Source organism: Rhinolophus ferrumequinum, chromosome 17 (genome assembly GCF_004115265.2).
Source record: "Rhinolophus ferrumequinum isolate MPI-CBG mRhiFer1 chromosome 17, mRhiFer1_v1.p, whole genome shotgun sequence".
Lineage (NCBI taxonomy): Eukaryota > Metazoa > Chordata > Mammalia > Chiroptera > Rhinolophidae > Rhinolophus > Rhinolophus ferrumequinum.
In genome coordinates this window covers 10,293,628-10,310,154 of record NC_046300.1, presented here as the reverse complement: position 1 = coordinate 10,310,154, position 16,527 = coordinate 10,293,628, and the positions used below count along the sequence as shown (strand labels likewise).

At 33.9% G+C, this 16,527-nt stretch overlaps 1 protein-coding gene across 1 annotated transcript in view; it reads left to right on the top strand.

Moving 5' to 3' along the window:
• TOPAZ1 (testis and ovary specific TOPAZ 1) overlaps window positions 1–16,527 on the top strand; it is a 44,516-nt gene that overhangs the window by 14,545 nt on the left and 13,444 nt on the right. The window contains 12 exon segments of the mRNA XM_033133012.1: window positions 305–429; window positions 1,644–1,708; window positions 3,831–3,970; window positions 5,642–5,727; window positions 6,478–6,603; window positions 8,126–8,189; window positions 11,399–11,550; window positions 11,763–11,855; window positions 12,954–13,069; window positions 14,294–14,360; window positions 15,306–15,480; window positions 16,176–16,276. Coding sequence (XP_032988903.1) covers window positions 305–429; window positions 1,644–1,708; window positions 3,831–3,970; window positions 5,642–5,727; window positions 6,478–6,603; window positions 8,126–8,189; window positions 11,399–11,550; window positions 11,763–11,855; window positions 12,954–13,069; window positions 14,294–14,360; window positions 15,306–15,480; window positions 16,176–16,276 — 1,310 coding nt within the window.

Sequence of the window (16,527 nt, the reverse complement as noted above, 5' to 3'; positions counted from 1 at the left end):
TATAGTCAATAATATTGTAATAACAATAACTGTAATTGGAAATTTTTTTAAAAAAAGAAAAGAATTGGACTTGATCAAGAAACATTCTTAAATTTATCTTGATGTCTCAATTTGTCTTACTGCAAGTTCTTTTTATATACCATGGATTGGAGTTATTTGACAAGAAGGAATAGTCGTATAATTTGCTGAAAACTGTACTTCATGTTTGTCACATTGGTCTCTAACTCATTTTTAGAATAATGTTTGAATGACTTGATTATTTTGTTATTTGTAATTTCTACAGTTGAATGTTATTTCTTTGCAGCAAATGAGATAAAACATGATTTTAAAGGTGCTAACATTTCCTTAGAAGTTGCTAATGAGACCTCTCAAAATGAAAAACTGGGAGACCTCAGTGAACACATAAGAAGTTCAGACTTGGATGAAAAGGTACTAGGGAATCTTTTTCATTTTCTTATTTTTTGGTCTAAAGAATGGTAATACAGAAATTCATCTTAGCAGTGTTGTCAGATGACAAGTGTAACTCCTTTTTATTGAGTAAAAAAGTCACATTCTTCAGGCCATGGAATATATTGCTTAATGTTTTGCATAAGCACAGTTAAAGGGTTTTAGGAACTTTAGAGGGTAAATAAGTTGACTTATGGGACACATGACTAACCTAGTACTCTTCTGTTTTATGAGTATATGGTTGTCTGTGAATTTTTAGAATGCTTCCTTATTGATTTTATATTTATGTATATATTATGTCTATGTATGTATACAAGTATATGTATATGTGAATACATATTATGTATGTATATATGTAGTACTCATATATACATACATATGTATATATACATAATATATATTATTCTATCTTTTCCAGAGACCTTGTTTTTTCTTTCTCCTATGTATCAGTATCAGTTCTACTCAAAATTCATATGTAACAATTTTTAGGTTTACCATGGTAGTAGTTACTTAATGATTGTAGTTTTGAGCTCCAGATAGTTAAAATGCTAGTGTCCTGTATATTTTTAACTTTTTATTTTGAAATAATTATAGATTCACAGGAAGTTGCAAAAAGTAGTATCATGATAGTAAGATATGAAGTGGTTATCTCTGACTGCTCAAGTGATGGGTGATTTGGGGGGTTATTTTCTTGTGCCTGTTTTTTCAAAAGTTTAATATTTGAGCATGTATAACTTTCTTATAATAATTAGGAAATCACAGTTCCCAAAACACTAATTGTGAAATGTTTTAAGTATAGCAATATTTTAAATACCCATAAATATTTCTAATGAAAAAGGAATATATGTTCATAAATACCACCTAAAAATAAAAATTATTCAAAGCTTTTTTTCTTAATGAAAACAAGTATAACTTTAATTGTTCATAATGATTTGAAATGTTGGCTTGTATAATTAAAGGTGATATCAAAAGCTGAGCAAATATATTGATTTATATTAGTTTTCTCTTAAGCAACAGTGGAAATTTTTAAGTCCATATTCATTCAGTATTTTAAATCATGCAAAGTAGAATTGTTTTCCAGGTTGACCATAAACTAGTGGTTTAATTAACATCTATTATATTCTAATAAATCTGGTAAGCCTCATAGCCTCATATACAAATATAGTCACCTGTACTTTTTAACTATATCTTCACAGTGTAAATTTTCAGACAAAGTGACTATTAACGAAGAAAATGAAAATATTCATGAAGTTTGCAAAAGGTCTGTAACATAATTTTTAATTATGTAACTTTAAAACAGTTATTCATGTAATTTGTATCATGAGTGTGCTTTTCATTCTCTGCTGTATGTGCTTGAGTACTATGCCATAGCCATCCATGGGTATTAATTAATATGTCAGGTATACCTAGATGTCAGGGATATTGTAAGTTACCTAAAAGCTATCACTAAAGTTTTTGAGTCATTAACATATTCTTTTTGTTTGCTTCTTGGATTTGAGGATCCAGTTTTTTCCATAGGTTTGGGGTGTTCTTGTCAGCTATTTGTTTGGATAAGCTCTCTGTTCCCTTCTCCCTCTCTTCTCCTTCTGGTATATCCATTATCCTTATATTGCTCTTTCTGATGGAGTCAGATAGTTCTTTCATTTTACACTTGAAACCTATATAATTTTATTAACCAGTGTCACCTCAATAAATTTAATGAAAAATAAAATAAAAATGCTTGCAGATGGGACTTATCAACAACCATCAAAAATATTTTTTGAGGAAGGAATAAGGAATAATGATAAAAGAAAAAAGAATGTGTACGTGACTTTTATGAAGGTAAGAGTGACTGACGTCAGATGAACGCTGCAGGTGGCAGGTATTTTATGTGACTGCAGTGATTAGTACTGAAAGTTACAGTACGCTTCCCAGAACATGTACAAATACCAAATGTAAAGTTGGAGGACACCTTGGAGATCATCTGATCCATTTTGCTGTTGTAGCAAAGCACACTCAGATCAGGTGGGACAAATGTGTTCAAGTCCTTTTCTAAAAGTGTGATCCTTGGAGCAGCAGCACCATGTGGGAACTTGTCAGAAATGCAAATTGTTAGGTCCCACCCCCCAACCTAAGAAATAACAAACTCTGGAGGTGGGGCCCATGAATTTGTGTTTCAACAAGGCCACCAGCTGATCTCGATACACGTTTGGGAATCATTGCATTAAGGAAAAGCCTAGGGAAGAATTAGATTGGCACAGGAGCCCAGTATGATTCCTGACCATTTGGAGATCTTAAAAGTGACAGGATTAACTTTTTTTTTCTGTTAAAAGCATTTGCTTACAAACTAAATACTGTCATTGCAGCCTGCTGAGTTTTATCATCAACTTGGCTCTGCCATAATGACCAGGAATATGACTTTGGGCAGGTCACTACATTACCCTGGGCGTCAGTCATCCAATCAAAAATAAAAGAATTTTGCTAGAGAATCTCTTCCATCTATAAAATTCCATTAATTCCTATTTCTTTGTTTTATGTGACCACTTTTAATTGAAGGGGGGGTTATGTTGATTGCACATATCAATGATGTCCCAAGTTGGGGAAAGAAGTAAGTATTTTTATTTTGTGTATAGTTTTTAAACTCCATCAGTGCTACTAAGTTTCAGTTGTTAGAAGTGTGGGCCCCTCTTTTGACTATTTTTTTTCTCCTCTAGCCTGGGGAACCCCAGCTGGAAAAGCTTATTAGAATTGTTTTTAAGGTAAAATATAGTATCTGAGTGGTCTTTCTCCTAAAAAGTAAATTCATTTATATCTGTCAATTCTGAGATACTTCCTACCCTCCCCCTTGCTTACGTTATTTTTCTAGATAAGTGACCTCCAGATTAAGCTTTACTAAAATTGGTTATATAGGCTCTCACATATTAAAATACAGTCAAAGCTGTTTAAATCAACAACTGAGAACGATACAGTTTTTATAGCTTCTTCCCAAAGGAAGCTGTCAAGTAAGTGTATAAGTTATATGTACTTGTCTTGAAGATTAATTTATAATTCATTCGTTTTTTTGCACTTACAATAGAATAATGGAATGGTCTTTTCTGGATTAGAATGCTAGCCCAGTTCCTTCTCGGACCTTTGGTCTGGCATGATCAAAAATACTTTGCTCTAGTTTTAACACGACCGCCTCACTCTTAGCCCTACCACAGTCATTTAACAAGCTTTGGTTTTCTAGTTAAGAAGGCAGAAACAACCTGTTGAAAATACTGACCAATCATAGTATCATAATAGCATACAGAGATACAGCATATACGTAACATTAGGTTGTGTTTCCACTTAATTTGATTCTCATTACTTTAATGTTTTTGGAATAAATTTAAATTCTGATTTTGCTTTTTCTGCTCACACAGCAAAGATTCTAAAAGTGCAGAGAATATGGTTGGTGAATATCAATTAACGGTGCTGGGCCCCAAACCTCTGTGCTTTTCAGTGCCACCTATGAATCTAAATGCTTATCAAGGAGACACATTACTGAAGACCTGGACAAATGGTACCATGTTCTTACTAAGTTCTGTTGGCTTTTGATAAGATAGAAATTATATAGGAAATTTTTCCACCAAAATCAAAGAAAAGGTTTTAAAAAATCTAAACAAGAATAGAATATGGTTAACTTCAAAGGTTTGTGTACCTTTACTTAGTTGAGTGGGGCAGGATCTCAGGGAGACATGAGGGTGGGGTGAGTGGTGTCACCAGGTTAATGAAGATTCAGATTTGCCACCCACCTATGGCTATGGGAGGACAGCTTAACTTAGGGACAATGGCAGCTGTCCCTCCAGCCTTCATCCTCAAGCCACACAATTTAGTTTCTCCCTGTATGTCTCTGGCACCTTTCAAGCTGCTGTCCCTTCAACAGAGCTTAGGTTGAGTACCTGTGAGTAAGTCTGTGCAGAGGCCATTTAAGAGAATGCCTGGGTTTCCAGCAGCCCTCAATCTCCCCCAGATGGATGGAATCCCTGCTGATTTTTCACAGCGAGATGTTATGCGGGCTCCTCTTCCTAGCACTGGTGCTCCAGGCTAGGAAGCCTGGTGTGGAACTGGTACCCCTCACTCTTTGGTGGGACCTCTGCAGCTGAGATATCCCTCCCAATGCTCAACTGCCACATGTGAGTGTGGGACCAGCCCATTTTGCATCTCCACCCTTCCTACCAGTCTCAACGTGGCTTCTTCTGTACATCCTTAGTTACATAATTTCTGTTCAGCTAGTTTTCAAATGGTTCTTCAGGTTGATTGTCCTATAATTTAGTTGTAATTTTTATGTGGTCATGGGAAGATGTAAGCACAATGTTAACCTACTCTGTTGTCTTGACCAGGATCTGGTCAATAAAAAACATTTTTATTATTTTATCTTTAGAAAAAAAATTTTAAATGTCCTAATTCCCATTTTAAAAGGCCAACATTAAGGGATATGATGCCAGGGGTATTCATCAGCTCAGGCTGCCATAACAAAATACCACAGACTCGGTGGCTTAAACAATAGAAATTTATTTCTCATTGTTCTGGAGGTTAGAAGTCCAAGATCAAGGTTATAGTAGGGTTCAGTTTCTGCCTGTCTTCCAGGCTTACAGATGGCAGCCTTCTTGCTAAGTCATATGGCCTTTCCTTGGTGCATGTGTGTGGAGAGAGAGAGCAAGCTCACTGGTGTCTCTCCTTATAAGGATACTAATTCTATCAAATCAGGGCCTCACCCTTATGATCCCATTTGACTTTAATGCTTCCATTAAAACCCCTATCTCCAAATAAAGTCACATTGGGGGTGAGGGCTTGAACATATGAATTTGATGGGGGACACAATTCAGTCCGTAGCACCTGGGTTTCGCAGTAGTTTTCTTCCCTTAGAAAGGTATAGTATTTGTCTGTTTAACTTAGAGACAGTGAATTGAATGTGGTATTCAATGCTGCTGTATAAGACTTTTAATAAAGTATATTCAGCTTATGATGAATTTAAAATTTTAAATGTAGGTCTAGAAACACTTAAGGAGCACCTGAGAGGTAAATCATTCTATATTTCACAGGAACACCCCCATGGCAGCACAGCCTGTGAATTGAGCATGAAAAGTCCCAAGTGAAACTTGAAAATATAGTAGTGGTCATCTGTTTCATTGTTATGAAGGGCTTAAGTTATAACCTATTGGTGTGTAATGTCATTCTTAATCATTTCTAGATTTCAGATTTCTAGGAAAACATTCTCTCCCAAAGTTGCAGCATCCTGAAACTTGTGAAAATTTTAAGAGGGAAAAAAATGTAGGGGTAAGTCCCCCATTTTAAAAAATATTAATTTTATAAAGCACATACTTTGGGCCTTTCTGGTTGTAGTTCCCTGAGTCGTTTTTTTAAGCAGTTCTAGACATCATACAGATTTTGAATTCAGGTTGGTGGTAAGAGGCAGAAAATGAATAATGATTCAGAAGATATTTACAAATAATGTAAGAGATTGAAAGCAGAGGAGGGGGTGGATATTCCTAACAGAAAATACAGAATGAATATTTCCTGTGATGAAAGAAACAGCTAGTGATATACAGCAGTTTATAGGAAAATTCTGTTGTAAAACACTTTGATTCTGTCAGTTGCCTTTTTCTGTTAATCAAAAAAAAAAAAATACCTAAGGAAAATTTTGATTCTAATAAATGTATTTTTAATATGATACATATTATAATAGAATTAACTTTTTATGAAAGCAAAAGGGGCAGGTACATGAGAAGGAAGAGGGAATGTATAAGCTTTTTAAAAAGATGTAAAGTAAAGCAATAACAACTTTGATGGAATATTTTGCATCAAAGGAAATTGCGAAAATTCAGACAACTCACTTTAAATTGATTTTTTTCATTATTTTTAAAAATATAAACTGTTTGAAGCTTTATTATTTTTAATCAAGTCAGCAAGCAATTTATCTTGATACTGTTCGGGGTATATATTTCTAGTTGCTTCAGATGCTTTATCACTTGATTACAATAAGTGTTTTATAATTAACAAAGAAAAGGAATTTGTCTAATTTTCTAGGTGTTCCAGAAGCCCCTAGGGTTGATGATACCCCATAGATATTGCAAATTTCATTTTAATACGTTACGTGGCTGTGAGCGATCACAGTGCAAGTTTGCTCATGTGCCTGAGCAAGGGGATGAAAAGGTAAAATATGCAAAGTCTTTGAAGTAGAGATTATTTTAATAATCATCTCAGTCATATGTTGTAATTTAGATTTTCATTGACTCCTAATAAATGAGCTTTGCATGATTTGGGGCTTATATAAATGAAATCATACAATTTGTATACTTTTGTTTCTGGCTTCTTTCGTTCAATATTTTTGAGAGTCATCTATATTTTTTTACTTAATTGTAAATGTTTCTTTCTCATTGCAATGTCATATTGAATATTCCATTGTGTGAGTAGATCAAAATATATTTGTTGATAAATATACTTTTGATGGGCATTTGTATAGTTTCTAAGTATGGTAATTATAACAGTGATGCCATCAGTGTTCTGCATGCCTTTGGTGAACATACGTACACATGATGGGTTATACTGAAAACCGGAATTGTTGGGCCACGCGGTCTACAGAAGTTCAACATCAGTATATACTGCCAAACATTTCCATCGTGATTTACCAGTTACACTCTCACCAGCAATGTCTGAGAGTTCTAGTTGTTTCACATCCTCCCCAGCTCTTGGTATGATCAGCCTTTTGATTTTAGCCCTTTTGATTGGGGAGGGAGTGATGCCTTCCCTGGTGTTTCATGAAGCTGAACATCTTTCCAAACCTTTATTGGACATTTGGATATCCCCTGTTTGGAAATAGCTAAATATTTTGCCTATATTCCGGGGGATTGTCTTTTTCTTATCCATCTTGAGACTGCTTTACACATTCTGGATACAAGTTCTTCGTTGGATGTATATTTTGCAAACACCTTTTACTACTTTACAAGTTGCCTTTTCACTGCCTTAAAGGTGCCTTTTGATAAACAGAATTTCTTAAATTTTATATAGTCCAATTTTGTGAATTTTTTTCTTTTACAGTGTTAACTTTTTGCCAAAATCATGAAGATGTTCACTTATTTCTTCCTTTAACAGTTTTATTTTTTTGCATTTAAAACTCATAGCCATCTAGAATTGATTTTTGTTTATGATATGAGTTCAAGATACATTTTTTTTCCTATGTGGATCTCCAGATTACCCAACACCATTTACTAAAAAGACCATCTTTTCTTCACTGCACTGCAGTGTCACCATGTCATAAATCAGCTGATTGTAAATAAGTGGGACTATTTCTAGTGGTACTATTAGTGGGACTATTAGAACTCTCTATTCTAATCTTTGAGTTTATTCTTACAGTCATTAAATGGTTGTTTTTTTAATGACCTAATAAGGCTTTTTATTATAGTGTTCAAGGATTTTTCTCCCCTTCCCCAATTGCTTGCTAATTTTGACTCTTATTTCCTTGACTATTTCTTTGACAGACCTTCTCTATATAAGGTTTTTGTAATGAATTAAGTGTGTATTTCAAATCTGCAGGTTAATCTAATGTCAGCTTCTTTATTCTATTGCTTTAAGTTCACTTTTAAAAAATGGAATAAGTATAAAGATAGAATTGAAATTTGTGTAGTTTTTATGAAATATAAAAAGGTAATTTTACATTTTTTTGTGACTTTTGCAGGTTTGCATGGATGTGTTTAAGAAATACATAAGTATCAACGATGTATGTTTACTACAACGTGCAGGTATGAGACAATGGAATGATTACTATAAATTCATTAATGTCAGTGTTTCAAGCATTGTGCTATTGTGTCTTACAGTTTGAAAGTAATTCCATACTTTTAAGTATGAAAACCAAATGCCTTAGAGTAGCTCTGTTGGTCTTAGAAAGGATTTTTTAAAAAGTGTGTCATTTTGGTTAATAAAATTATAATTCACTTAACACTATAATTCCTTTACATACGAATACGTTCATGACCTAGAAATTTTATTTACAGGTGTAAGACAGAAAATAGGATATAGTTAATTGGCTTAAAATCTTTCTGAAGGGACCTTTCAGAAACTGGGTCTTCCCTACTTCTTTATTCTTCTCTTTTTACACATACCCCTTGTAGCCAATGCACCACCCCACTGAATTCTGTGCAGTTCCTTAAGCAGGCCAGTCTGTGTTATGGATATAAGTGCCACTGCTGCCACTGTTCTCTCTACCTGGCATGACTTTCTTCCATCCCCCTTTTGCATAGCAAAGACCCATTCATCATTCAAGGCTTAGTCATAGAAACTAGGATCACCTCCTCTATTAGGCCCTTATCTGACTCCACAGCCTCATCCCATTCTCTGCCCCCAGGTCCCCCGACTACATCATGAGCCCCAAGAGAAAGGACCAGGCTTTATATGTATATTTGTCTCACTGACACAGCCACCAAAGCCACATAGTATGACGGCAATAGAGCACTTTAGCATTGTGTTCATCTGTTTGAAATCTCATTTGGCTGAAAATGAAATCATTGACAAGTTTATTATTTTGCTGGTGATATCACCTCCCCAAGAATTAGAGGAAGCGTCTAGGGAACTGATAGTCTGGACTTCATCTAATTATAACAAGGAAGAAACAGCTAGGTAGAAGTAATAGGAGCCCTTATAGGGACTACATCTGTCACCTGAGGGGTTGTGGTAGCCAAGGAGGAGAAGCTACATATGGTTAGATGTGGATAAATATTGTCTTCCAGAAATAATTCCATAACGTGAGATGTGGAGGCAAAGAGGATGACATGGAAAAAATACAGAACTTTCAAAAATGTAATTCTGATTGTGTAAGCATCCAATATGGTAACAGGAGAAATATATCTGAATTTAGTTTTAAAACAGCAAACGCAGAAAACAAAAATAAAGACCTGTAATGAAGAATAATGTAGGAAGTTGACAAGAATCTGTGGAAATTATGTTTGGTGTGAAAATAGAAACTTAGATCAATGGAACAAAATCGATAGCTCAGCATAGACCCAGTATTATGTATGAAGAGTTTTAGTGTTTAGAAAGACCATGAGGTTTGGGAAAGGAAGGCTTGTTTAATGAATGCTGTTAGTATAAGTGGATATCAATTTAGGAAGTGAAACTCTGAGTACCACTGGTATAAGGTGTAGCTCTAACTGCTCAGACTCTACGGAGAGACCTCAGGGACCACCCTGGTGTGGAAGGAGAAGTACTGAGTGGGTGGGACTTCCCATCCCCCTATTGCTCTATAGGTCCTCTTTCATCTTTTATATTTGAATTTACACACAAAAAATTCTCTTTCCAGAGCTTTTTCAAATATTTAACTTTTTATTTAGAAATAATTTCAAAATTATAAAAATTGCAAAAGTAAAAATAATACAAAGAATACCCATATATCCTAACTTTATCATTTGCACTCATTCTCTCTATCCCCTTCTCTCTATCCCCATGTACGTGTGTGTGCATGTGTGTATGACGTGCACACACACACACATTTTTACCCCTGAACCATTCAAAGATAAGTTACATACATCTTGGCACTGTACCCCTAAATAGTTCAACGTATATTTCCTAAAAATAAGATACCCTCTTATATATCCATGATACATTTATCAACGTCAGTAAATCTAACGTGAGTATTACACGTTTGTCTAATCTATATTTGTATTTAAATTTTGTCAGTTATCCCAATAGCTTTCTTTAAATATCATTTTTCCCTCCAGTTCAGGATCAGGTATTGTATTTAGTTGGCATCTCTTTTTACCTTCCTTTAGTCTGGAACATTTCCATAGTCTTTCTTTGACATGTGTGTGTTAAAATATACATAATGTAAAATTTACCATTTTAACCATTTTTAAGTAAACAATTCAGTGGCATTAAATACATTTGCAATATTGTGTAATCATCACCATTATCTGTTTCCAGAACTTTGTCACTATCCCAAAGAGAAATTCCATGCCCATTAAACAACATCTTGATCTGCTTCTTATATAGGCAACTGCGTAGATACTACCAAGTGAAGAGCAGGAAGAATTTATCTGTATGTGCCCAAGAAAGATTGTAGTATATAAAGAAACTAGAATAAAGCTTAATATTGTTATACTTTATTATTAAAGTTGTTAATATTTGTTATAACTTCAACATCAATTTTTCTGTCATACTATTGAATTTTATCAGTAGCCACTGACTTTTCCAAGCAACACCAAGTAATCCAGACAGTAATAAGTATTTTGGGAAGAAATAATTAACACAAAAATAAAACCCAAAGTAATTTTTATTAAAGCAATTTCAGCTAAGGTGTATAGATTTTGACCCGGGAAGCTTTAGAATGGGGAAAAATAATCAATGAATGATCCCAATTGAAATAATTGTGGTAAAATTAATGAGAAAAAAATTGGAAATGGTTTTAAGTGTTGTATAGAAAAATGATTAAGGAGTTGAATTGACATTTAAAAACTAACTCTCTTGAAGCAAGTTAATCAGCATTGTAATTTTTAGTCAAATGTTCATAATCACAAACTGGAATAAAAAATTATCCCCAGGGTCAGCACATTGGTGGGGTTAAAACAACAAGTAGGGGTATGTGTCAAAATTGTCTGTATCCATCCCCAAAATATGCAGTTGCTCATACGTAACCAGGCCACTGCCTGAAGTATCCCTGGGAGTGTGGCTCCCTGGGAATTCATATTGAGGCCATGATATCTGAGGCAATTTAGACCGATTTTTGGTGGAGAGCACGAGTTAGCTCCCAATCTAGTGCCTTACATGCCTGGTTGACTTCAAATGTTACTGCCACTAACTTTTGCTTTAAATTATTTTCATCAAGTATTTCTGATACTGGAAATGTACCTTTCAAGAAAATGAATTTATATGACTCAATCTTTAAATACAGAAAAATTGTCTAATTTAGAAAAAATGAATATCTTAAAAGTAGTAAATGTGTATGTTTTTTCACTTTCAGTAAGCATGTTTATGGAGTACTACAGAAGATTTCCTCCAGGTATACACTTTGATTTACAAGTGCTAAATGAACTTCTAAATTCTTTACTCAAACATTGTTTATTGAAAGAAGTATTTCAGGTAGTGAAACTCAGCATAATGGTTAAAATGCTGGTAAGTACCCTGAAAATACATATTTTTAATATTTTAAATTAATTTCTCTGTTAGATTTCCTGTTTGTATAATTTAGCAGTTAAGTTTCCATGTTTGTTGACTACTTCCTAGAGAAAACTTGTGTTTTTCAGCATAAACAAATTTGAGAAACTTAAGGTGTACTGAAAGAAGACAAGACATGAAAGTGAGTGTAATTTTTTTGTTTTTTTCAGCCTGCTCTGAAAATATTACTAGAAATATTTGAGCATGTGGCAACTATGAAATTAAGGAGTGCTGTACCTACCTTAATTGATATCTTTTGCAAGGTATGGTTTTATTTTATCTCTTTTACTCTCTGATAGCAAATAACCAATGAAAAGAAAAGAACGATTTAGAAAGAGATAATGATTTTCAAGAAAATAATAATTTCCACTTATTCTCTTCATCTGCCTTTTATTCGCATTCTTGATGCCAAAGTATTCTATTTTCAGAAATGTTCTTTTTCTCTTGAAATAGGCTCCTGTGACTGACAGGCCTTCCCCTTAAATGAATAGTTTCAAGCACTCCAGGAGACTTCTTTCTGATTTGTGAACTATATTCATATCTACACCTTAAGAATGATTAAAGAAAATTCTTCTCTTACAAAAGATTTAAGTTCATTTATAATAAAAATAAATATACAAATCAATATATAAATAGAAAACCAAAACCAAAACAAAGAAAGTAGATAGAAAAATGGTGGTGAGGAATTAATTTTATATTTGGCATTAAACAAAAACAACTTCTTATGGCTCTCTAAAAATATGTTAAAACTTTTACTTTTGTTGACTACTTCCTAGTATTTGGTACTACCTAGCCATCCATTTCAGAATAGGCCTAACAGCAGGAAACCACACCCACCCCCTGCCTTTTTCTTTAGGAAGCAGCGTTGGAACTCCTCTAGCAGATGAACAAATATTTCAGTCACTAGCTCTAGAGCCACATTAAAAAACTTGACAGAATTATCTGCCTGGAAATTTTTTGAATTAGAAATCACTGATCACCCATGGTCTTTGTAGAACCCTCAGTTCTCTCCTCCTCAGAAGTTTACAATCAGGGATAAGGTATAGACCAGTGCTGTACTAAAGGACTGAGTACTGAACGAAAGGTAAAGTGATAAAGTGGTTGAGATAACTTGGAGAACAGGAAGAATATTCAAGTTTCGAGCTCAAATTATTCATTTTTGCTTTAAATTTTTGAAGTAGGGTATCTTACTGTGGTTCTCAAATATTGGGAGAAAATATGCTTTCAATTTTTTGAAGGAATTTTAATTATACTTGTCTTTGTTTCACTTTTTCCATTGATCTCTTTAGTTGTTTCATACACACTAGTTTTCAACTCGTTGGTATTTTTATAAGAATGAATACTTTTTTTCTCTTCTACAGCTTATTGAAGCTGGGATGGTGCTTGACCCAGAACACTTTAACTATATTGTGAAGCTCTTATACCAAGTAGAGGCTGCCAAACAAGAAATAACTGCAGTTCTGGAAATGAAATCCAGGTAAGAAAAATCATTATAATTAAGATATATAGGTATATATTGGTGAGAACTTATAAAGGATGAAAGTAAAACACTTACACTGCTCACATGTCCAAACATCTGGATAGTTGCCCACTGTAACCCTTCTCCCATCTCTTGACTGTGTCTTAGTCACATTGTCGTTAGTCAAGCTGCCACTAGCCAACCGTCCCAGCCAGCCTCATCACATCTTTCTCTGTACCTGATCTCATCTCAGTGCCTGGCACATCAAATGTAAAAGGAATCTCTTATCCTCTGTTTCACAACTTGATTCCACTCAGTGCACTCTCTTACATATATATAAATTACCTTAATTCTTTTTTTGTTTCATTCTCTTGTCATATTAGCTAAATATTTTAACGTCTCTTCTTCATTCTCTCTCTCACTTGTTTACTTTCTCTATTCAGCTTATTGTTCTCCAAAGGCCTTTTTTTAAAAACCTGTGATAATTATAAGAGTAATACCATAATATACCTGTATTGAGTAAAAAAAGAGCCGTGAGTTTAAAAAAAAAAAAAGTAATTATTCTATGTAGAGAAAAGTCTACAAATCATAAGTATTTAAATGAACCATAACTTTTTAATGAAATCATATTTGTAAAAGTGTAAATGAGGTCAGCCACCAAAGCCCTTGAGAATGAATGCCCAGAATTCTCCTTCCGATAGCTTCCACAGCTGCTGTTATCTCATCATCCTCTAATACAGAGGTTTCCAAATTTTCTTGGTCTGCAATGTCCATAGGCCAAAAGAAATAGGTTAATAGTCTTATTAAATAGTTAGATCCAAACAAGTTAATAGTTGTAGTTTAACAGTGTCTGACAGAAAGAAGCCTCTTGAAATTTTCAAATAACCTCTGGGTTTGCCCTATTGCCCTGGATGCCATAGAGATCAAGAGCTGGAATTTAATGTTTTTTTCTCTTTTTATTCACAATTATTTGAAGACCTCTGTCTTCAAATTAGACAGAAGGTCTGGTTTCATGTGGAATTTGCTTTTTCCTTCTTGTTGCCTATGGTTTGGAGAGGAAATAGTGTGAGGTAGGTATCTATGCACTATCCTTTTTTTTTTTTAGCTCTAAAGAACTTTTATAATATATTACTGCATTCTTTTTCCTCCAGCCTCTTAGGTATAAACTGTAAACTAAATGAATCAGGAGCAATAGTGACTTTTTAGAGGGTGAACTTAATTAACTCCTTTCTATTGTTCAAGGTTACAAGTGAGGCAATTTAAAAAGAACTGGACCTGTGATTTAGATTTAGCCTTGAATGAAATAGAGGTATGACACTTATATTTTAAATAAATTGTGGGGATCTTTAAAAACCAATAACAATAAAGAAATTTTGAATAGTAATCCCATATTAGGAAAAGTTTTAGAAATGTGGCTATTATACGGAGAAAGTGCTCAGGGAAAAGATGTTTAATTTTTTTTGATACTTTGAAATATAAACATAATTTTTAGGATTGTGGACTATTCTAAAATAATTCTAGGAATAATTATTTCAAAATTAACTTATGTTACGTTATAGTAATCTACAGCTTAGCCTTTAATTCTTGTCGCTGGGCAGACTCAGTGCACGAGAAAGTTGGCTTACTTGTCATGATCCATGGATGGCTGCAGCATGTGAAATGATGGGAAAACCAAGGTCAGCGTGCCTTCGCCACGCATTTAGAGTATAAGGAATACATGACTTTCTGGATGATTTTATTTTTTAATTTAAGCTCATTTTTGTACTCATCTAGTGATTGTCGGTCTAGTCTTAGTATTTATATCCTGGAAACAGTTTTTTTGTTGGTTGGTTGATTGGTTGGTTGGTTTTCTACTATAAACTATTTCTTAGTTTATAGTAGAAAATAATGGAAGATAATAAGTTTACTGAAATTTACTTTGTAGCTCCTTTGGTAGAAGAAATTCCATAAAAATCTACCTTCACTGTCTAGTTCAGGTTTGGGGGTGACATCATTAAGTGTATTAGGAACTAGATAATTAAAACAAATGTACATTGCCATTGATAAGCTATAAAGGCTGTGCTACAGTCAGAAAAGTAAATTGTACAACAGCATGTTATTGATGTTGTAACACTTGTCAGTAAATTTATAGGATTTGCAGAGATTGTCTTCTTAATTTCTGTATATCTAATGCTTGCATATGCCTACCCCATAATATGTTCGCATAAAGGACAGCTTTCTTTCTTTTTTGTTTTGTTTTTAATAATTCTGATAGCATTGTAAAGAAAAAGGTGACTGGACCAAACTGGGAAATTTATACATTAACGTGAAAAAGGGCTGTGAAAAATTTGCAGATTTCCAGAGATTTTGTGCTTCTATTGCTGAAACACTAACAAAAGACTATAAAGAAGAGAGACCAGGTGTTCCATTTTGTGAATTTGCTGAAACAGGTAAAATGTCCCTGTTTTGGTGTGAGTCTTGTGTGTTAGTGTGGCGCAATGTTCTTATTAGGAATGTAAAGTTCTTAATATTTTCCATTTTGGGGATAAGTTAATATTGCATGTTTCAGATACTTCTTCTCTTTATAAATTTTTCTATAAATTTATTGTTAAGTTAATGATATAGGGTCAAAATTTGGTGTTGTAGTATCAGATGTTTCATGTTCTTATTTTTCTTTTCATTCATATTAATAAAACTATTGCTAGCAAATTACATTGGAGCACCTGAATTTTTGAATCATTAAATTATTACTATCTTCACTATTACAAGTCAACAAAATTCATATATTTTTGAGACTTTTTTTTTCACATGAGCTCTTCATTGCTATATCCTTTATCAGGTGTCGGCAAACTTTTCATGTAAAGAACCAGATAGGAAATATTTCAGGCTTTGCACACACCACATATGATCTATGGCACATAGTTTTGTTTTGTTTTCTTTTCAAACAACCCTTTAAAAAAACAAAGAAAGACGTTCTTAGCTCACAGGCTGTAAAAATACAGGCCACGGGCCGGACTTGGCCCGTGGGATATAGTTTGCCGACACCTGGTATTTGTGGTAGTATCAATAATTCCGTATTAAATTGCCTTTTTCATCATTTTAAGTGACTATTTCACTTTCTTCCACATGCCTACTTTGTTTTCAGTTAGCAAAGATCCACAAAACAGTGAAATAGATAAAACTTTGCTGGGAAGAATCGGAATCAATGCTATGTACTTCTATCACAAATTGTTGCAGTGGTCAAAGGTACTTTATTCAGTTTCTATTTGGGCTTGGTATAGAGAGTTAGTTTTAAATTTTTGAACAGGTTAACCTTGCAAGTTACAAATTTGCCAATAATCATCACGAAAATCATCACAATAATCATCATGAAAAATGAATCTCAGACTAGCAAGTGACTTATTAGGTGGTATATTAGACAAAGGTGGAAAGGAGGTGGCCGTGAGACTGGCTGGCTACTGTAAAGAATTTCAGTATGGGGAACATTTAGGAAGCTG